Raw genomic sequence first — 24178 nt, 5'->3', positions numbered from 1 at the left:
GTTTAACCAGAAAAAAAAACCATAAATATTAACATACAACAAAAAAAATACATTTAGCTTTTATTGAGAATATCTTGTTTCCTATAAACAGATTTAAGAGTGATACATTTAAAAGAGCTACCAAGCAACTCCTTCCCCATGTATCCAGACCCTAAAAAAATATTAGTAACTCATAAAACGTATCAATCCCTGACCTATAGATTAAACTTAAAATGACCCACCCACTACAAGAATAACTGAGGTTCAGTAATGGCATAAACATGGCAGGCCATATCTTCTTTTGACAAAACGGCTAGCCTAGTAGTAAAAAAACAGACAGTTGCAGTAATTAAGGGGTCGTGTATTCAATACCTGGTAACCACCTACCTAGAAATTAATTTTCTATGAGTTTTTTTGGCACCCATGTATTATAGGATCAAATGGGTTGTTAATTGAAGAAGAAAAAAATCAACCAAACAAACATGAAATGGCATAGTACTTAGTCCCAAATACTTAACACAACCAACAGTTGCTTCATCAATGTGGGTGGATCAGTTTTTTACTTCAAAATTTGAGCGGTCCAGTCATGTCGAATCTCCATCATTTTCTGGAAAGACCAATCTCAAGTTTTCATTCTCCCTATAAACTTGAACAAGTGCAGCTGCTTTATAGACAAACATCCCAAGCATAGCTGGCGTAAGCTAAACACAGGAAGAAAATCACGACAACACATGAGTGCGTAATGTCCAGGGCTATAAGCTTCCATCTAAAATAAAGGTTTTTCGAATGCAATAAGGATAGTCTTTTTAACTTGAGCACAGCTTAATTGGTTAGGACACTATATTCTTCAACCAAATGGTCAAAAGTTCAAATTTCCATCTTTTTAAAATTAAAATGTAGTTTTTTGTTACCTGGAAGTCGAAGAAGTCGTTGGCAAGAAACTTATGGGAGAGAATCCATAATGCATATATTGCCGCAGGAATCATAAGCCTAGGAGATGAAAGGGCAACGCCACTTCCCTTCACTAATTTCTCAACCACGTTCTTGATATCTTCACTTCTTATTCCAATCCTGGTATAAGGAATGAATGATGATACAAACAAGTTATACACAATAAACAACTAGATCGACTATGGGATTTGTTCATACTTTTTTGTCTTTTTCTGAGTGAAAATATCAGGAATCATGTCTTTGGATAGTTTGTCAGCGTGCTGATATAATAGCTGGAGGTATAAGCAGCTGCATTAGATGTAATCCCATTAGTTATTGAAGGAGAGAAGTATTGGAGCTAAAGCCAACCTAATTACAAATCAAGAACGGACGCTACTTTTTTATTTTCTCCGTAGAAGGCAAAAATTGATTTGACTAAAGCTCACTTTGACTCTTACAAACTTCTCCAAGAAACTGTTTCAAACGAGTCCTGTTAATTAATATTTAGTATTCCATCCTGACCAAAAATCTTGCCTGAAAACTTCAAATTTTGGAATGAAAATCTAACTCGTGGTGGTGAAACATAGCACATCAAAATGAAGTTTCAAAGTAACAGCATCATTAAACTCATATCAACCAACCTCGAAAGGACTCCTACTGCATAACTAATGGCAGCCTGAACAGCAAAAACAAATAAAAAAATTCATCAGCAAGCATTCTCCACTCAAGACGTGAGTCATGTTTAGAGAAAGTGAGCTGTCACTTGAAAAAAAATGAGATGACTTAAGGTAATAAATGTTAATGATATAGACACTGGAGTCAACATTGTAAGTACCTTATGTTATAACTTGACTCCAACCTATAATTGTTACTCCCAATGGAAGAATGTATTAAATCAAAAACTACATCATGCCATTTCTACTTCCTTGTACTAAAGAATCGTAAATCAACTCAAACAAATTTACTGTAGCACACAAGACAATTCCCTTTCTTCTTCAATGAAAATATACCTGGAACGAAAATACTATCAGGCAATACCCACTGCATGCAGTTCCAATGCCAACAGATAAAAGCATTAGTTCCCTCTTGAGCTGTGTTAAAAGAAATTAATAATTAACTTCCAAATTTTTTAAACATCATTTTGAGCCATTATAAACTATTCTGGAGTTTCATAATGTAGCCAAAAAATAATTATAGAAAATGAAAGGGAAATTATTTCAAATGGCAAATCTACTTAAGATATTTACAAAATATAACAAAGTTTTAGAATCTATGATCTATCATTGATAGATAATTATTTTGATTCATTTTGCTATATTTGAAAACAGCCCAAAATGAAAAAGGAAGGGGAGAAAAATCTTTACATGCAGAGATTCAATAAGGGAGCACTTTAACATCCCATATCATCAACGCCCAAAACCACAGTAGGTTAGGGAGCGAAATTTCATTTCCACGTGAATTGAAATAGAAACATAAAATGGAAGAATCTATACACCAATAGGTATGCAAGTAAAGCATGTTTACATGTATTTTGGGTCTAAAAGGTTCAAGAAATTTCAAGGTCAACAGTCAACTAACAAATTATTAAATGAACTTCAAGAAATTTTTATGTTAAAGTACCATTTTGATCTATGTATTTTGGGTCTAAGAGGTTCTTCCTTGATATATCAATATCTTTCAACAAAATACAACATAAACACTTCGACCAATTGGAGTAGGTGGCAATCTCCCAACTGTTCTTCACTAACCACAGAGTCTACACAAAGTATAACTTGACTCAACACACAAACATAACTTTGCTTAAAGATTAACTAACATAAAGGACATAAAAGCCAGTTATTGAGGTGAATTGCCCGTTTTTCCTTCCTCACATAAGTATTTACCATTGAAGGCCTAACAATACCCTGAGAATGAGAGACACCTAGATCTTAATGTGGAGTTTAGGAAATTGGTTGTGAAAGTGATCGTAGCTTTCCCATGTAGTTTTGTGCTCAGGTACAACCCTCCATTGAACAACAGTTCCCATTCAATGGGATCATTGTTTTTCCTCCAACACTCCTAGAGACAAGCCTACTTAGCACAATCACAACAAGCAAACGAAAGGGGGACAAAAGGTCTCCCTATCTAAGACTTCTTGAGGCCAAAACCTTGTCCTTGGGCCTTAGGCAACCATTATTAAGGAAGGAATACACGATTCTCGTACATCTCCACATCCACATCTTCCATTTGTACCCAAAAACTTTCCCAAATCTTATCCAAGAAATTCCAATCCAAGTGGTCATAAGCTTTTTCAAAATCAATTTTGAAATATTCATAATGAATATTCTGTAGAATTATTAATGACTTATCATTGATTTCCATTAAAATCATGACCTTTGTCGAGGAGCTGCTATGGGCCTTGAATCCTTCACTTGAGATCTAAAATATTTTATATTATCCATTCACATTACACAATGAATATTATTTAGGGTTGCTTTCAAATATGGAAAAGTGAACCAACATATTACAAATACAACAAAATATCATTGATAAATATTGATGACACTGATAGACTATGAAATTTTGTTGTATTTGTAAATATTTTCAATCGTTTTGTCATTTAAAATAATTTCCAATTATTTATGTAGAGTTATTAATGACCAATATATCAATGATTTCCATTTTAAAAAATTATTTAAATTTCCTTCAATCAGTTATTAAAAATATAATGAGGTTGAGGGTTGAGAGCCTTCATTTTGCAGGCCCCAATCCAATCCAGCCCCAACTTATTTTGTGACCCATGCATATATGTACAAACATTGAAAGAAAAAGAATGAAAAACTGATTTTGGATAAGTTTAGTGAATGAAGTGCAGAGATCAAATTTTATATCAAGATGGTCTGATACGAAGTAAAAATTAAACCAATGAACATACTGTGTTTAAGCATCATACCGCTTCATATTTGAGAAAATTTAGTTTCTTCTTTCTTTCACGGTCATCTGACAGTATCTGTTAAAGAAAATAGAGGAATTAGAGAAAATCAGTCTACTACGAAAGCATCAATCATTGGTCTTATCTGGCAACTGATCCAGACCAATTAAACTGGTTGTTCATAAAAACAAAACATAAAATGACTTCTGTAACTACCACCTGAGACCGATGCTCGTGTGACCTTATTACCTTACAAAACATGTAAGAACTGGAGTAGCTCACCTTATTACCAGCTTTTTTATTGATTGGTGCAGAATTACCACCCGAGATCCATTTTTGAGTAACAGACAATTTCAAAAACCCACCATCATCATCGTTGTCATCAACCTACGAGTCGTAAATCAAGCATTAAGGGAAAAGAAACAAGAGTTTGCCTGATCCTCTGAAGAAGATAAAAGAAGCTGACCAGAATTTTAGTTATTGTCATAACCATTCAAAATATAGTTTAGTTTTCCAAAAGTTAGAAACGACCTCAAAGTTATCTGAGAGTCACCAATTTTGTGTAATGTACAGTACATCTATGATCTAATGCAAATAGAAATATCTTTCTTGCTCTTGACTGCTCTTTTCAGATTTTTCAAAAAATCAAGAAAAAAGTTGATTTCAAAAGTAAAGTGGAAACTCATATTCAGTGTTTTTTCCTTCTACCATATCCACCTCTAATAACCCCTCCAATAAGATGTTTTACAAACAATTCTTGAGTAGAACATTTTGGTGTTATTTGTTCAACTTCTTGGAAATTTCTATGAGCATGGACCACAAACACATTTTTTTTCACCTAACTTGGCATGTTGCATGTTTTTTATCTACTTATACTAAGTTGGACTGTTTTGACTATCATAATGCTACAGGAAAAAAATGCTACTAGGGGTACTAAAGTGACCATACAACTATGTCCGTTCAATATTGTAGAAACATATAAATTTCATGCATAGTCATCCCATAAATTGAAAATTGAGATTGAGCATTAAAAGACTAAGCATATTGTACCAGTCCTTGAGAAGTATCCATAAATCTGTCGTCAGTGACATCTTCAAATTTCAAGACTGCCCTCTGCCACAGCATATCAGAAGTTTTTGATATAAAATCCGAATTTAGCTTCCGTTCCTCAAAGAATGCTTGTAGAACATCCTCCTCAGCAATTTCACTTACTGAAAAACAAGAAACGTTGTAGGTCAGCATGTGGTAGTCATCCAACTTAAAGTTAAGAGCACTGGAATAGACAGCCAGAAAATAACAACAACAAATTACTTGTAGAAAAAAAAAAAAAAAAAAACTGCTATTGGAAGTGCATGCCCCAAGCATTGTGTCGACAATACAAAGCCAAGAGAAGAGGATAATGTGTTAGTAAATTAATAAGTGGTTTTATCTGATATAAACTAGAATACGCCAACAACTCAAATAAAGGCTTACTTAAATATAGCTTTTCACATGCTAGAGTCCTTGAAGTTGGGATCAACGAAAGCTGAGTTACAGGGGTACCCATTAAGCTATTAATTCCCTATTCTACGTTCGAACTAAGCATAAAGTGGTCAATTTCTTATCAAAATGATAAGTGGCGTCCTAGTCGAAAAACGTTCAAACTTCCCCGTTATAGTCTTCCTCTAATTGAAGAAACAGAACAGTCTTCTATCAAATCTATCCAGAAACCAAAATTTCGAATAATGAGTCCTAACTTCGATTCTAAGTTGGCGTTCTTAAGCTCTTCACAGTTCCAATGGAAAAGCAAGATAACAATGTGAAAGAAGTATACGAGAACTGACCTGCGCGAATTGGCTTTGATTTCTGGAAATGGGGTAATGAAGTAAATGTACGAGAAAGGAATCTGGAAGGAGGTGTAATCTGCTTGCCGGTAAAGCATGTCACCATAGAAAGAGTTTCCATGGCTTATCCGAGCACCACAATCCTGGTTTGCTTCCTCGAACCAAAATATCTTTCTCAAAAATCATTTTAAAAATACTTCGGAAATGATTCCATTTCTCAAAACTAGTTCGGAAATTGACAAAACCGTACACATCTTCTAAACAAGCTATTGCAAAAATAAGCAAAATAATAATGATAACATGAACTATTGTATGTTCTAAATTACAAAAAAATATGCAAAAAAAAAAAAAAAAGAATGTTATGGACGTTTATTTTCTATTTTTTTGTCATCTAATGCAATTTCTCTTTTCCAAATACTTTCAATTGTATGTTTGAGACAAGAAGTTGGAAATAGAGGTGTCTAGGCCTACGAATATTAAAAAAAATCGATAACAGAACCAATTTGAATTATCCAACCTAAATCGTGGGTTGGGTTGGGTTGCAAATTTTTTTAAAAAGTACATGGTTGGGTTATATGATTTAGTAACCTGACCCAACCCAATTGTGTGTAGTAGTTGTTATGGGTGGTGTTGTTGAACTTGGATTTTACATGAACTTAGGTTTCATGTATTTGAAGATAAACACTTTTAGATATTACCAAAAATGTTTACTGTAAATTTTTGAAAATTTGATGTAACATATTTAGCTCATTTACGTAACTAAGATCTCTATGAACAAGTATAGAAAAGATACGAGTGTTTGTAGCATAAAGGTGCTAAAAGATTGCTTGCCTTAAATAAAGGATGAAACATGAACATTGCGACCTAAAGGATTTAGATATGAATTGTTTAATGACTTCAGTATTTGCATTCTGAAAGATGAGCAAGTGTGGTGAAAGCACCGAGAGGTTATCCTCCTTAATTTATAATTAATTAAATAGTTTGTATCCCCTTAAGGATTACAGTTTCTCATGTAGTAATTTAAAGAACTTTTCTTTACTAATCACAATCTTCAACAAAATTAGTTCAAAATGTAACGCTCGAGATTAGGAGGGAGACATGTATGAATCGATATCACATCTGAATGAGAGGAATCCTAAGAACATGAAAGTAATGTTAAGAAAGACTTAAAAGAATTAAAAGTTAATACCTATACCAACAAACTACACCTTCCTTTTCGGTAGCATGATTATAGGAACTCTAAAGTTAAGTGTGCTTAGCTTGGAGCAATTCGGAGATTCGAATTCCAAATCCTTGTTCGAATCTTAGGCCTGAGGTGTTACAAACAACATGCACAATATTCCACCATCATTCCCCTTTCACTACACACCTGTTGATTCACTCAGGAAACTTCTCTTTTACTTATACTTGGACAAGAGAGAAGAAAACTTGTACACAACAACCTTTTATTGCATGTGCTTAATCTTGTCACCTAGGTTAGTTGCATAATTAGAACTAAAATATTAAATCTCTCAAAAAAAAGGTCACAAAGCATAACGAAAACAAGCAAGATCCTTGAGGTTTTTGGTAAGAAGTTGAAGGCCAAGAGAAGTGGTAGCTTGTGAAGTGTGGTACCTTTTTCTTGAGTCCATCCCAGAAAGAAGATGAACATTTATAGCCAAAAAAAACTTCTTCAAATGACAAAATTCAAAGGGGTAGCTTTTTATTTTATTATTTGAAATAATGCCAATTGTGTCTTACATCTCAAAAGAGCATAAAGCCTTTCACAATCAAAGCCTATTTTAACAAGTTGCTATTTTTAGTATTTCTACCTTAGTTACTGTAACTATTTATCACACCCCCTCGTGGATTCAAAAGGTGGAGTACGTCAACTGAAATCATTCAACTCCAAACAATTTTAGCTTACCTTTACTTGAAAACATAAACATTTGTCAGCGAAAATCTTTAAACTTAGAAATAACTTCAAAATCGTAGTGTAAGCCATTTAGATAGTGACTTTTATAAAAATGAAGTGTAAAGATATATATATATAGGCAACTAAGAAAACCTAGGGAATATAAAATTACAATAAAGAACAACTATACATAATATAAATATGAATACAAATGTTGTAGTTTGTATCCCGTTAAGTTGTGGCAAATATGCAAATCATTTCCAGTTTGTTGCACAAATAGTTTATTCATGCTCCGTTTACTACTTTGGTAAGGATATCTTCTAATTGTTCTTTAGTCTTTAAATACACCGGAAATATCAAATCTTCCTATATTTTCTTTCGACCAAAATGACATTACCCTTCAATATATTTAATTCATTCATGAAATACTTGGTTGAATGCAGTGTAAAGAGTAATTTGATTATCACATCATAATTTAGCTAGCATAGTTACATCAAAGCTCATCTTAGATAAGGGTTGGTGTATCCACACTATTTCAAACATAGATTACACCATCAATCTATATTCTGACTCAACACTCAAACGTGACATTAGATCTTGTTTTTTCTTCTTTCATGTCACTAAGTTCTCTCCTTAAAAAACACAAAATCCAGAGGTTGATCTCCTATCTTCTTAAGATCCAATCCAATTGACATCTGATAAACATTCAACATTTGTATGATCATGATCTTTATATAAGATCCCAAATCCAAGTCAACTTTTGGATAGCATAGGATTTGTTCTACTCAAACCCAATGATCCACCGTCCAAAAAGTCATAAACTGAGTCACAATACTCACAGAATAAGCATAGATTGAGCATGCAATTAAGATCTCTCTCTATATATATATATATATGCACATGCATAATTAGTTACAACCCTTGATTTGTTACAATCTTGCCATGTGGACTTTGCACTTGATTTGTTTTTCTTGCAAACAATGTTCTCGGAACGAATAGAGATTAGGGTTATTATTGTAGCTGAGCAAATATCTTGCTTGGGCTTATGTTTATGCCTTGATTGAGGATGATCAAGTATTAAGTTAGGAATAATTTGAAGGCAACAATGTGTGTTATCTCGCTCAAATTAACTTGAAATTGTTATTGTTTAATTCATGATTTTGTAGATTTCATGTGCCTAAAAGATAGAATTGAAAGTTAGGGTAAAAACAGAGGTAAAACAAATCATTTGGACTCCTAATGTAATGAAACAACTTGATCAAGAAAGGAACGAAAAAAATTAAGGCTTCTCTTGGCATAGCGTCACTACACTATTCCCACAAAGTTCAAAGCTCAATTAATAAACCATGAACCACCTGTCAAACTCATTCAACAAATTATACACATATCTGTTCTTTCCAACAGTGGCTAGCGACAAAATAATTTAAACCTTCACTTATTTTTCTCAATAAAATGAAAAAATTTACAAGTTTATATTCCACCGTACGGTATAAAAATTATCCTCAACAAAATCTAAGAACCGCCAGATCTGTGGTAAAGAGCAACCAAAAGCCTCTGCCTATAATACAAGCCGCACTAACAAACAGCTGCTGCTAGCTTCATTATTTCTTCTTTCAAATTTCGTCCAAAAATTGGATTTTAAACTGTTAATGCTTGTAATTCTCTGTTCCTATGTGCACCATTGTACAAAAGTAATGCTCAAACGATGAAAGGGCCCCCTTTTTTTTCCTTTTTGACAATTGGAGCCTACTTTGTGCTTCCTATGGCTATGGCCGTATTCCCCAGCCACGCTTGGCTAGTTCTTCCCTCACTCGAGTAGCTGCTTCGGCCGTGTCGTTCAGCGGAGGATAACTCCAGCTCTCTGAGATCTGAAATGTTAAATAGAGTACATGAAAGGAGGATCAGACATCCATAGATCAACATCAGAAGAGATGTGAAGTGTTGTCATGACCGGTGAACTTTTATTTACCATCAAACAGAAAAGGCAGACATAAAGATATTCTTTTCAACTTCAAGGTCAGTCAAGCAGAAAGAACAGAATAGGCAAACACTATAAATTATATTGAAAAGGACACATAAGATTTGGAATAAAAATTTAAAATAGTATCATATCCATAGGTTTCCAGCAGTACACTGAAAAGAATTTCAAGAAGATATAAAACCGGAACTAAATGACAGAGAACCATCATAATCTTTCTCGTCCATCCCCTCCAAGAAAAACGACTAACTCAACTGAAGAGTTGCAAAGTTTTGAAGGAGAGAAAGAACTGAACAAACCCTAAAATGTGTAAATGCAAATAGAATCTGACTGGACCAATTTTCCTGAATACTGGAATTAACGTGAGAGGTTATTTTATTTTAGTTCTGAAATCAGGGCGTATTTTTATGCAATTTCTTCATTTTATTTTATTCCATCCTTATCTATCATTTTCACCAAAACGGCACGAATTAGGTAAACTTAACAGAAACTTTCACAGAGAAAAAGTAAAAGAATACAAGGACATAAAAAAAGACCAGAACAAAACCATGAAAGGCACACCCTATAGAAAAGGGGACCAATCAATCACTGCCGAAATTTACAGAAAAGTTTTGAATTCGAAGCCCATAAAGAATTAGATTTTTGTTTAATATTCCTCCTCGTACTCAATGGTGTATCACCCCTGTAAACACTATGAATTAGAAAGGAAAAACTTAAGGAGAGGTGTCCTTCGTCAAAGCCAAGCAATAACAATAAGATGAGATAAATTCAGAATATTCCTTCCACACTACAAGTTAGCATTTAATTTTGCGACATTGAGTTAATTAGATCACACATTCAAAGAGAAGAAAAAAACATCAAAAGATGTGTATCACTGTGGTCAGAGTATGTAAAGCAACATGAAAAGAAAGAAAAAAAATACTCACATCCTCAGTCCCTGTAAATGGGCGGATGACTCCTCTCTCCTTCAAGGATTTATGGAACGCTGAATACTTCCACTTACAGCGCTCAGTTCCAATGACATAGACAGGCTTCCTGCAATAATAACACAGAAATTATCAAAAGAAAAAACAGGGTATAAACACTGGGACAAAACCACTAAAAAATGAAACCAGGGGGTTAATCATGAGACGGACGATCATACCCAGTACTGCAAACCTCACTTATCATGCTAACTGAATCTGCTGTTACAACAAATGCATCTGCCCAAGCTAAATGGCCCATGTGCGGATTTGGTTCTGACAAATGTTAATATTGAATTACTGAATTAAATTTGCAAATATGACAACACTTCAAAACTACAGACAAACTTATTAAACTCATTTCATAGTAAATGAACCTTGTCTATCCCAGATGTAAACTTTTGGATTATCCCCAAGCTCTTTCACAACAACATTATACACCTGTCAAGTAAAAAACAAACTATCGTGTAAGAAAGGTCACATCTGGACATTGCTAAGAATTTTTTACTCAATACTACCTTCTCGGGAGTTCTATCGGAGAAGGATATTCTGACGCTTCCACAGCTTGCAAGAACACTCAGCAAACCAGTGACCAGCTGTTTTGCAAGATCCACACCATATCGACAGCGACCTGCAGAAAAAAGTATTACAATTCATGAGCATGTTATCATTTTTCTTTTGAAAACGAAACTTGTTATCAATAAAATGAAAAGAGAGTAAGGATAAAAGTACAGGGAAACCAAAAGCAAAAAATCAATTATAAGTAGAAAAGAAAAGAAGAAAAGAACCTAGGAGAAATAATCAATTCAGATATAATGTGAAGAGGCTTGAACCAGAACTAAATCAAAGCAAGGAATCTAATGAAGAAACTTATCCTGTAAAGACCGTTGAATTCTTTCAAACTAAGCTTTACCAGAAATCTTGAGTGCTACCTAAGCTTGAAAACAAGCAAACAGAATATTGAAGAAAAAAGGGCCCAACATATCAACGACAAACTTTGTCCATCTTTAATAAAAATAATCCTGTAGAGGGTAGCTTCAACCCAAAAAGACTACCACCGAATCAGAGGGCAAAGGAGCATTCCTTTAAACCGAGGACAAATTTAACACTCACCCAACTGAAGACGACGAGCTTCTACAATTGAAGAAAATATGGGATAGAATCTCAGAGAGAGACAAAGGAGATAAATTCAACCTTATATCTTGAACAAACTGCTCTTCTAAAATCCTATGGAACAATAAGTCAAAAACTTTCCCTATATACTCTACTGAAAACAGTCGATCGGGAATTTGGTTCAACTGATGAAAATCTAATTCTTCACTATTCACGCTAACAAAAGCGTCCACATCACAATCATCAGGGCAAGAGAGATCCTTAGAAGAAGAGTGATAAGCAACATCTCTAGTAAATTGAAACTTCGTCGATTCACAAAAATACTTTGAAGAAAAATGACACCTATCTGAACTTTGAAGACAATTTCTCAGAACAAAGGAACTTGAGCTCGAACACACTTCTCTAACAAGTCAGAATTAGCTACATGAAACTAGGAAGAAGAATGATCAACTCTCCAGGTATAGTGCATAGGAAAAGCTAGCACAAATCTCCTAGAAACAAGAAAATCTTCTTCCAAAGATATGCATTTGAAATACCATAGAAGCTTCTTCATAAGCATTGACTTCCTCAACTCTACCACCAGTTGTTTGCAAAGACAAAAGGGTGCCACACTTCCATCATTCCCATGCTTGCTCTCTTGTGACAAGTGACAACCCAGATTGATTTGCTAATAGGTTGAGTTCTTGAGGTTTGTCCAAAATCCTTTAGGGATAAGGATATCAAACAGGCCCTTAGAGTCCCAAACAACAGAATCAACATCGGCACATCAACTCTTTTGAGACACCTCAATTTCCAAAGGCCACAGATAAATATCTTTGTCTAAAGGGGAAAAAGAACCAGAACCTGGATCTGTTTCTGCCAATAACCAGCTCCAAAGTTTAGGTACCTGAATGCTTCATTAGGTCAGTAAACGTTGCTTCTTCACCAAAGTGTCAATTTTTCTAAATCCTCCATCTCTAACTCAAAGGCATCGTTTCTACAAGGTTCCCCTTGCAAAGATGATTTTTCTCTCAAGAACCAGCTTGAAATTTCCTCTCCTATCAGTGTTAGTAGTGAAGATTCAGCCAAAACCACCAGCGAGGGTGACCTTAAATTAGACTCAGAAATTGAAGGGATGGACCTTAATTCTTTGTTTAATGATGAGAGCTTCTCGCCAAATAGAATTCCCCCGGATCTGCCAAAAGATTTGTTCTCCAGTCCATGATCACAGAATTATTTTGGCTTAATTTCGAAGTGCAGCCATCCCAGCAATCATGAAGATTGTCTCCTGGAACACTAGGGGTTTGAATGATTCCACCAAATGTGCAGCCCTAAAAATTCATCAAAATTGCAGCTCGGATAAAGTCATGATCCAAGAGTCCAAGAAGGAAATCTTTCATGTGATTTTTGGACTTCTTCTGGTTTTTTCGAGCCTCCTCTGGTTCTCGGACTAATCCACCACCCAAACACCCTTCCAAAACATTTTACGCCCATTGCCTAGATTGACTTTGTCCCATCTCTCATCAATATACACACATTAAAAATAGACTGTCAATGATCTCCTGCTTCATGGGCCTTTGATTCAGGAACCCATTCACCCATTTTAAAGGAATGTTTACTGACAGTGATATCCTTCGATAAAGAACCTTTTTCAATCATAAATCTCCATCCACATTCCGCCCAGAGACCCAGATTTCTGGATGTCAGGTTGCCTATTCCAAGGCCTCCACTACAACTTACAAATTCACGAAGATGCTCCCACATTCCTCAATAAATCCTTTCCTTTCCACCTGAAGAAGAAAAAAAAAGAGAAATCTGGAATGATTTGCTCCAGATTCTTCACTATTCCAGCACGATTAAATATGGACAGAAATCAATAGGAATCCTCGAAAGGACAGTATTAGCAAGTGTAAGCCTGCCTCCTCTTAAGCACATAAAGTTGCTCCATTTTACCAACTTGGTTGCGCATTAACAAACACCAAGGAGAGATGTTCGTAAGTCACCTTTTTATCCATTTGATCCATCTTTCAACAAGGCGTTTTCTTCAAAGGACTTCTAACAAAGATCCCAGTCCACCATATCGTAAGCTTTTCTTAAAGTGCAAATTCATGACCTAACCTTTCTTCTTGCATCTATAATAATACACAATCTTATTTGCAATAAAAATGGAATCAAGGATTTGTCACTCTTGCACAAAGGCCGATTGATTCTCCTCATTCTGTTTGCAAGGACTTCAGCACCACCTTATACATACTTTGTCACCAAGCTTACGGGTAGATAATCAACAACTTCAAACACTAGATTTCTTAGGAATTAAAAAAGGATAAGTTCTTCAAATGTTTCATTCTCTTCTATTTTCTGTTTACTTTCTTTTGGGTTGCTTCGTTACTTGGAACTTGCATCCTTGGGCAATTTTTCCGTTTCATGTTTCAACAAAAATTTGTTTTTGGTTCAAACATATACATATAACCCTTTCTCAAACCTAGCTAGTCTTTGAAATGTTCTCTAAAAAAATCACAATTAATATAATGTCAGCAACAGACAAAAATTCAATCAACAGCTGAATCTACTCATACATCTATTTTTGGTAAGAATTTATTCATGCATCTATTTTTGGTAAGAATCTACTCAGACATCATAGTACAAAAAGCAAAAAGAAAATCCACCACTATATAGAAATGCATACACTGGGTATAATAATATAATTATTACAAGCAAATAAACATGGAACAATCCATTTCTGTGGAAAATGAATATCAACAAAAAACAGTGGATAGGGAAAATTTTAATTAAAACCAAGTATGACAACCCAATAGATTGGAAAAACTCACTAGTTGGCCCTCCTATGTTAACCACCAATAAGGGTTTTGGAAGAGGAGCAAACACATCATGCCATGCACTAGCTGCACTACGTAATGCAGCAAAATCAATCTGATGCAGGGCTCCAACAGTCAATACCTAAATTTTGAAAATTTTAGAACAGACTGTATTTTCTCAATAAAGAGAAGGGAAAATTACACAATAAGAATAAAAAGAGATATTTATGGTCAGCACACTTACCACACGTTGATCTGGTGGTTCCCGTGGAGTTATCCACTTCCTTATAAATCGAGGAACTTGCTCTTTTGCTTGTGGAGTTAAAGGATAATAATCATGATGCGGGGTGATGACCAAGTCGAACCGATTCAAATGCAACCTTGGATGTTGAATCTTACTCCAAAAAGAAAAGATAAATACATTTTTATCAGAAAATGAATGATAAATATAAGAACTTAGAACTTTAGTGTTCCTTAAGAAAGTAATAACAGCTTATCAACATACACAAAAATCAAAATGAGCAACTGTTACAGCTACTTCAAAAATTATTCAAGCTTTGAAGTATATTCAATCTGGACATGTCTAATATCGCCAGAGAGGCTTCAATCACACAAACTTTTAATAGCACAAAATAGAACTTTTATTACGAATAGGAAGAGATACCAAAAAAATCCACAAGAGATGGTGAAACTCAAAAAACCACTTGAATCAAACTCAGTAACTCCCCCAATGAGTAAAGAATATTTTTTCAAAAAAAAAATGGAACTAAGAAGTTGAGAGAGCCCTAAGAAATATATCTACAGAGATCAAGATTTATTCTTCATCCAATAAAATAGTTATTTACAAAGATATAACCAAACATTCCGTCCATATGCCAGCTTTATGAAGCGTTCTATCTTTTTTTTATAAGAATAACAACTTTAATACATGGGCATAAAGAAACAAAGCCCACAAAAGAAAGGGAGACCTTTACAAGAATGGAATCCAACTCTACAGAATTGAGATCAAAGGGTAATTACAAAACTTCGAAATCCAAGCCCACTGAAAAACATGCAAGCGAATCAAAGCCCAAATTTCTCTAACATCCCTACCAATGCCCCTAAACGCTCTTCTATTCTTTTAATCCCACAAAACTCAAACAATGGCACACACAAGCAAGCCAAAGAAAACGGCCTTTCTTCCCAACAGTGGATTGAGGAGGAACTCCTCAAGCATATCTCTTATATATCTCTTACGAATGCATATAAAGCCGAACGACTAAAAAAGAAATCTCAAACACATTAGGAAAAATCACAATACAAGAGAATATGATCCAAGTCTTCTTTGGCCTTCCTGCACAGGATGCAACAAAAAGACTCAACCAACACAGCATCTTCCTAAAAGGCCTATCCAGCGTGCCAATACGGCTGTGGAGAACCTGCCAAGTAAAGAATCTCAACTTTCTAGGATCTTTATCCTCCACAACGGTCTCACCCCAAGAGAAGGGTTCACTACACATTGGAAGTAGGACTTACACACGAAGCCATCCAAAGGATTGGGTCACCAGACTCCCACATCTCTCCTCCCAAGACGAAAAGGGTGGGTCTCAAGAAGAGGAAGGAGGGCAACCACATCAACTGTTTCCCTATCGAAAAGGGCATGACTGAACTCGAAGGAGAAAGAACAAGAGCTCTCAGTCCACATAAGTACATCAAACAGAAAATGATTTTTAGGAGATAATAAATGATACAGCCGGGGGAAGAACCACAAAGAGGTCCTTCACCCACCCCGTGATCTTCCCAAAAATATGTTTCTCTCCTGTCCCCAACAAACAATGAACCAAAAGAATAAAAACACGAAGCTCTATCGAAACATCTTTCCAAAGATTCTGCATTCCAGTAAGTCGTTAATCCCTTTAGTCAACCTCTTGAAAGGATGGGGCCATGTTTACTAGCTATAATCCTACACCATGAAGAATGGGCTCAAAGGAGAAGCATGAGAGCCATTTGGCTAAGAAGGCTTTGTTTCGGAGGCCTAAGAAACCTCCTATCTGACCATATGAGCCCCTTCTCCTTTCCCCTCATCCACGGCTTCCCAAAGGAAAACACCCATTAACCTCTCCAAACACTTGCACACTTCCCCGAGGCTCTAAAAAGAGAAGAAATAAACCGGAATGCCACTAGGATTGATTTGTTAAAAATAAGACGACCCACTTCAATAAAGAAATTCTTTTTCCAAGAAGCCAACCTAATTATTTTTTTAAAAAAATAGAAACGAGCCTCTTTATTAATGATAATAAATCAGACTAATGCTCAAACTACAAGAGTAATATACTATGACCAATAAGGAGAAAAATGACTAAAAGGACAATCAAAATAACGATATAAACAAGCCAAAATCCTCTATAACTAAAACCAAGAAGGAGAAAGAATAACCAAGCAAAATATGCACTTTTAATAAGAACCCAGTTTCTGTGGAAGAATTGCACACTAAAAGCTTCGAGAAGAAAGTAGATGGAACATCAATGGGAGACAAAAACGATCTTGAGCCTGAGAAGACTTGCTAACAATTTTCAATCCAACAAACTGCAAAGTAACATCAAATTCTTTGAAAGAGGAAACCATTCTTGCATCCGATGAGAGAAGATGAAACGAAGAAACCAACTCAACCAAAGTGCCGCAAACTAACTTATGATGCCCACAATAAGCTTGGAGATGAGAGAAGAGGGAACGCCAAGAGAACAACCATCCTTGCTGAATCTTCACTAAGATGAAAACAAAGAATTGCAAAAAATTTAATTGTTCAATCGCCTGGAAACAATTCATGAGCCCAACTTCTTCAATGAATCAAGGGGGAGAACTAGTTCTTAATTAAAAGATCAGGAGACGTGAATCCCAACCACTTTATCTGCAACCTTCTAACCTCACAAAGAAACCAATTATTGAAACAAAAAGTGACTAAAATCAGATTTCAAACAAAAACTAGTTTGCATTTTTCTACTATCGACTTTAAATGGGCTGGAGCTTCGCAATCCTTAGACTGAGAGGGGTATCCTGAGGTTTGTTTTCCATCAATCAAATCCTCTTCATTCTTAAACAAACCATTTAGATCAGTTTCTGAGGGGTCCTTCAAAGAATGATCCTCTAACTCATGTAGCTTCCACAAACAATCATCTTCGACACTGCTTACACTAAAAGAAGAGTCAAAATCTGAATCACAATTCTTTATGAATGGAGGACCTGGAGTTTGGCAAGGGGAGCCTCTCAAAACTTTTACTTTTGAGGAAAGTAAAGAAAAAAAAACATTTAAAATGTGGTTGGCAGGATCTCAGACGGTCTGATCTGGTTGAAAGAGAAAGAACTTGAATCCGTGTGCAATTAACCTCCAAATAATCAGGTTTTGATCTAAGCTCCATTTTGCCCTTAAGGCACTCTTTTCTGAATTCTGGATGTTTGCCCTAATTGAAGATGAAGCAGCTTGGCCTTGAATGTCTATTACCTTTAAAATAATTATTATTGAACAAAAAAACTGATTATTGAATAAGACAGCCCGCTTTAGAAAACAAAATGCGTTCGATGTTTCCCCTAAAAAGGATGATAACCCAAATATTTCACCGGAACTACATAATAGAAAACGAAGGCTAAATAAAAAATTATCAATGAACTTGCACCATAACCAAAAGAAAAACAGCAATGTAAAAGAAGGTGGTTTGATTCTTGCATGAAAGCGCTGGCCTGTGGAAATATTCCACTGCAACTACAGAGATTGAAGGAGCCAATAAAAAATTTGAGAATTGTAGAGTGTGAAGCTCATTAAAAAAATTCTCTGGTTGTTGAGAAATGTAGCACGCCTGCCACCAAGATTTTGCCAAACCATTTTAGCCGAAGTTGGAGCATCAATACAATTCATTAAACCCGTTTGAAAATATATTATTACATAACCAAGAATTTGTGAAGAAATGAGTTGAAATAAACCCACAAAAGGAGACCAGCAAACCAAGTTGAGGAGAGCCAAACGCAAGACGGATCGCACAAATTCAAAAAGGTCAGATCATGTGAAACACATTTTAGAATTTGAGCACACTTGTTGGGTCAAATTGTGTAGATTCGTTCGAACTAATCATGCATTTCCACGTATTCTACCTCATTGTCTACCAAGAAATCAGCTGCAACCAAAAAATTGAACTTCTTCAAATCAGTTGCCCATCATTGTTATCCTCTTCGTCAAAATTGCCTTTATCTACTATCACAACCACTTTTCCTGCCTCTTACCCCTCATTACCATTCGCCTATCCATGTCACCACCGTCTCCAGTAATGATTGAAACTGTGGTGGGTCAGACTCTCTTGGCTTCTTCTTCTAATACCAAGTTAACCACCACCTTTCAGACCTCAAACATGGAAGACGACCGCTTGGATCTCAATCAATGCCTACCTATTGTCCTCCCTTGGCCTTTCAAGAATAAACTCTGTGTTATGTCTATGCCTACTGCGAAGAAAAACCAATTGGCCAGAAACCAAAAACTTCTCCTTCGTGAATTGGAACTTCACTCCTCTATCAATCACAACAGACCTTCTTCCTCATCCATCCCCAGCAGGATCATTGATTTATCATGATCATCATCTCTTGGAATGCCAGAGGTTTCAGTGACAGGGAAAAGAGGGCTCTCATCGAAAGGGAGATCGTCAAACACAACCCTTCAATTGTCATCCTCCAAGAGACTAATACTGAAGACATCAACAGACTCTTTATGAGATCCCTGTGGAGCTCTCAATTCATTTGATGGAACTCTCTTGATGCCAATGGACTGTCGAGAGGTATTCTTATCGTGTGGAATGACCCCGCCTTCACCACCTCTTACATCACCATAAGCCGCTTCTCCCTCTCTCCACAAATCACTATTGTTGACAGCTTCTCCTATTGGTTGACTGGGGTTTATGGCCCTTGCCGATACAAGGATAGGCCTACATTCTAGCAAGAATTGTATGTCTTATCAGCCTTATGTGGATACAACTGGATTGTAGGGGGCAACTATAATGTATCTAGATGGAGACATGAAAAGTCCAAAGGACCAGTCACCAGAAGCATGAGGCAATTTAATTTCTTCATTGTCAACAGCAATCTAATTGATCTCCCCCATCAAGCGGGCTCTATACATGGACTAAAACTGAAAGTAGAGACAACCCCACCATGAGTCTACATGGACTAAAACTGAAAGTAGAGACAACCCCACCATGAGTCTATCTTGACAAAATTTAAAGAAGCTTCAGTGAAATGACTTAACAGGCCTACTTTGTACCATTATCCAATTTTATTACAGTTGGGTTCTGCAACATGGGACCCACCCCCTTCATATTCGAAAATATATGGATGGAACATGCCTCCTTTATTCTTTGATTAAAAAATGGAGCGAAACCCCTTTTTGCTTGGTTGGCCGGGCCATGGGATCATACAGAAACCCAAGGCCCTCAAAATTGTTATCAAGGAGTAGAACAAATACACTTTTGGAAGTCTCACAATATTAAAGAATCAGCTTTTGTTTGACCTGTCTGGATTAGACTCACTAGAAGAGATGGGTATTCTCTTCCCTACTGACTTAGACAAGAAAAAAACTCCTCAAAACCCAGAGTAATTCTATTAATACCAAAGAGGAGATATCTTGGAGACAAAAAAGCAAACACATATTGCTTAAAGAAGGATATATGAACTCTTCTTATTTCCACCGCCTTATGAATGCTAGAAAGAGAGAACACTATGAGAGAAATCCTCTCCAGAGATGAAAATAGTTTACTTCCTGAAGAAGAGATTGTAAAAGAATTTGTCTCCTTCTACGAGACTACAAAATAGATTCTAGACACAAGTATCTTCCACTGGTTTTTTATTAGAATCCTATCTCCCCTCAACAAGCAAGACTCCTTTCACTGAACGTGAAATATTGGCAGCGATGAAGGATCTCAGTACCAACAAATCTCCTGGTCCTGATGGTTTCACTGTTGAATTCCCTAAAAAGTTCTGGAACATTCTAAAACAAGATACCATGATCCTCAATGCTAGCCTCAATGGAGCCTACATCTGCCTCAGACACTCGCGGATATCAAAAAAATCAGAGAAAATAATCCTGATCCAAATGAATCAAGAAAACTAATCCTAGTCCTAATAAACCAAGAAAACTAATCCTAATCCTAGTCAATTGAGGATTAGACAAAGTCAGGAAGATACCCTAATTTACCCTAATCCTACTACATCAGTTCAGTCTTCAACCACATGAACAAACTCCTAGACAAAAGAGTAGCCCAAACTACCAACCTCCAAAGCATGAGAATGCGAAAGAAGGGCAAGGGTAGTTGACAAAAAGGGGCAAATTTTCAAGTTAACAATAAACTTGATTCCCCCACCACACAGAAATACACAGAAGAATCAACTATGATTCTCTCTCTAATATTTCAATGCAAAATTTCACCCAAAAAAATAATAGTAAATTTCACAAATAAATACAACAACCTCTCTGAGAGGGTGCACCAACAGCCTTCTCTACCAACTTAAGGCTACTTTTGCAGATAAACATTTCATCTCAACCAATCCATCCATACGGCCATACTAGGATGACTGTTGTTCCTCTTATTACCAATAACATCCACCTTCACAATGTCATCTTTTTAATGGAGAAACCAACTCCAATTAAGATGAATGTAAGCAAAAACATGAACAATACACGTCAACACAACACAGGTCTGATTAAGAAAGTTGGAAAATAATGACAAAAATCAAGTTGAAAAAGGGGGGGAAATGGATAATTATGAAAGGTTTTAGTCAAAAGCATTCAAAGGGAGGGGTTTGAAAGGTCCCAAACTCCAAACCTCCTTCTAGAATTCCTTCAAACCCCGTTCATCCCTCCAACCAAATACTTGATAGGATTGCAAAAAAAAGTAGCTTTGCAAAAGAACTTTTCCATTCACATAATGATCATCAAACATATCCCTTAGCCAAATGCAGGTAACATATGAAATATGACAAGAATAATAACTACCATACCTGCACGACAAAAACATTCTCTGATACGAGTCGTCTAATGGAACTCGTAATAGTTATTGTATCTCTACCAGATGCAACCACCAACAGAGGTCCACTCCTGGAAATTATACAAGTACACATCATAAATGAATTCTGATAATCAAATTTCTTCCTGTAAAGATATTCCAGAAAAGAATTTACTTTTCATAAGTCTCCCGAACCATAGATACAATATGCTTCAAGTCGGCTTCTAAAATGCATGACAAGCCCGTGCTTCCACCATTTTCTGAAGATAGAGGCACAAGTTTTCTTCCTTTGGATCGCAGCAGGACCCGGGTGTAAACACCTATCAGGGTCATGATATAATCTAATTTTTTGTGAAGAGAAACTGGAAGCCAGTGCAGCCAATCATTTATTCCTCCTCTAGGCCTTGTAACCCGCTGCATGTAAGGGAAGCAAAGATACAGTTGTTAGTCTCAAGATTTCATTATCGATGATGAGTTTTTCATTGAACTTGGAAATACCAGAGTTGCTTCTGACTACTAGATAAATTTAACACCCAGACCCGGATGTGAACGCACGTAACAGCAATACCCACCCCCTCCCCTCCCAAATTAAACAGTAAAATTTAATGAATTCCAGATGAAAACAACTCAACCCTCAAAATAGGTGAATTAGCTGAACTTACATAGAGCACATGCTTGTCAGCGAGGCCAAGCGCCTGAACCAAACCGATACACTGATTTTCAGCACAGGGAGAGCCGTTACCGATGACAACAGCGCGCCTTATAACGCCATAAACGCCTCCTTCGAAGATTTCTGCTTTGGCCATGGTAGGGCTAGATGGCTCCCTCAGACGTATCGGTCTCATCGATCACAATACGATTGTTTCAGTCAATAACCTAAATCTTTCAGAAAAATATCAACCTTTTTCCAGAAACAAACGTGCATAGAAAGTTGAAATTCGTTGTGAAGAGGAAAACAAAACTTGCGCAGGTCTGCAGAATAATGGCGACGGGAGTTCTCTCTTCGACTGGGCTTGCGTCTTCCTTACTTTTCTTCTTCCCATTTAGATTTTCCTTTTTTTTATATTTTTATTTGGAAAATTGCCAAGATTTTCTATCAAGTTTATCTCTTTTCTAAAAACACGTTTTTTTAAAAGATAAAAAACATGTTCTTTCTTAACAAATTGAAATATTAATCATTTTTTTACTTCTTCCCTTGGTTGTTGAATTCTTGTATTTCTTGTTGTGCGACTGTAAACATTTCTTTTTTCTTTTATGGTGTCATATGTAACGAGTTCACTAGACATACATTTGACAAACAATTTAGATTTTGTGTTTAAAAATTGTTTAGATTCTATGTGTAAACTTCGAACCTTGTTAAACTTGGATCCTTTCAAAAGTTAAAAATGATTAGGTTTAACTGAAAAGTGGGCTTGAGAAGTCTCATAATGAGTGTGTTATGATGAGTAAAAAAAAGGAAGGTTAAGTGGCTATGGTTTAAAAGCTAAAGAGAAATTAAGTTGGAAGAAAGAAAATTTTGGCTAAGTATGGAAGTTTGGTGTTTTGGCTTTGGATTAGGTGTTTAGAGGTTTTGTTAGGCGGCATAAAGAAGAGAAGATAATCCCTTTAGAGGTTATCTTATCGTGTTAGCTGAATTATTTTCATCACTTAGCTAGTGTATGTTGTCAACTGCTCGAGATGGTAAGTAGCAAATATGTGGTTGACATGTATAAGGAAGAGTTTTTTCAACCTAGCGAGATGACTTCCAAATTTCGTATCTCGAAAGGTGAACAGGAGTGGACAACAGGTGTCAAAAGGTTGCTATCGTTAAACGTGAAGCTCTATAAGTAGCAGAAGCAAATACTTCTAAGTATACCTCATTTAACTATACTTAGTCATTTGGATCCCAAAAGGAGACCAAGTGTGGTGTTCAATAACTATGAGAGGAGCATGTCTCAACATAAGCTAGTTTAGTGATGTATATCGCATTGAGGTGGTCATATAACTTATTCGCCTGATAACCTTATACCGCCCTTTTCACAACACAAGTTAGTGCACACCCACCTACACATCCTTTTTTCTATCAACCACTAAATTAAGTCACATTTACAACATCTCTAGGATGCTTAGACAGTTATGATTCTTTTTATATTTTTTTTAGCTCATTTGTCATAACGCCTAGTTGATGGGTAGACCTTATAACTAAGTTTTGATATCAATTACATGTGTGTTGATCCTGGTTCATATGGAAAAACTTATTGTTTCACTTACACTTGGACAAACAATAAAAAAAACTGGCATGACAAGGACTTGGAAATATGTGGTGAGGACATTGAGAGCATTTTGCATGTAATGATCATGTCAACTCGCGTGATGTGAAGAGAATAATGGACAACATTTTGCATGCAATAATCCATATTCAATGACACATCGTAAGGAGTTAAATATTAACAAGGTTGTACAATGTTTATCTAGCTAAACAAGTCTTCATGCATTAATTTAAGGCAAGTTTTAGAGAATATTATTCTAAAAAACGACAAACAAGTATCAACATTGTTAGGTTGTCGGCGTAGTTGAGTGGTGGAAACCCTCAAACCAAACAAACAACCTTCAATCAAGCGAAATAGACCATGTTGCATGGGATTAACTTTTTGCACCGGGCAACAGACTCCATCTTAGGTCCCATGAAACAAAATCTCAATTTCAAAATAATAACATCCAACAACCAATACACTTTTATGTGAGAGTTTCATGAATAAACAAGCAAGTACTGATTTAAGAGTTGAACTAAGTTTTTG

At 35.9% G+C, this 24178-nt stretch overlaps 2 protein-coding genes across 2 annotated transcripts; both read right to left on the bottom strand.

Moving 5' to 3' along the window:
- Window positions 1-28: 28 nt before the first annotated feature.
- Window positions 29-5882, bottom strand: LOC101208386. The gene is made up of 9 exons (XM_004139448.3): window positions 5644-5882; window positions 4871-5031; window positions 4103-4207; window positions 3842-3898; window positions 1920-2000; window positions 1551-1585; window positions 1129-1218; window positions 891-1050; window positions 29-680 (listed from the first exon to the last, which is right to left on the bottom strand). Exons 1-9 carry the CDS (start codon window positions 5762-5764, stop codon window positions 564-566), a joined length of 927 nt encoding a protein of 308 aa, XP_004139496.1. The 5' UTR covers window positions 5765-5882; the 3' UTR covers window positions 29-563.
- A 2922-nt stretch (window positions 5883-8804) lies between these two features.
- LOC101208142 (mitochondrial fission protein ELM1) lies at window positions 8805-22447 on the bottom strand. The gene is made up of 10 exons (XM_004139447.3): window positions 22064-22447; window positions 21577-21815; window positions 21397-21493; window positions 14630-14779; window positions 14401-14527; window positions 10996-11108; window positions 10855-10918; window positions 10660-10753; window positions 10442-10550; window positions 8805-9405 (listed from the first exon to the last, which is right to left on the bottom strand). Exons 1-10 carry the CDS (start codon window positions 22244-22246, stop codon window positions 9304-9306), a joined length of 1278 nt encoding a protein of 425 aa, XP_004139495.1. The 5' UTR covers window positions 22247-22447; the 3' UTR covers window positions 8805-9303.
- Window positions 22448-24178: the final 1731 nt, after the last annotated feature.

Source organism: Cucumis sativus, chromosome 1 (genome assembly GCF_000004075.3).
Source record: "Cucumis sativus cultivar 9930 chromosome 1, Cucumber_9930_V3, whole genome shotgun sequence".
Taxonomy (NCBI): domain Eukaryota; kingdom Viridiplantae; phylum Streptophyta; class Magnoliopsida; order Cucurbitales; family Cucurbitaceae; genus Cucumis; species Cucumis sativus.
Note: the sequence above shows the minus strand (reverse complement) of the source record. Positions and strands in the feature narration are given on the sequence as shown.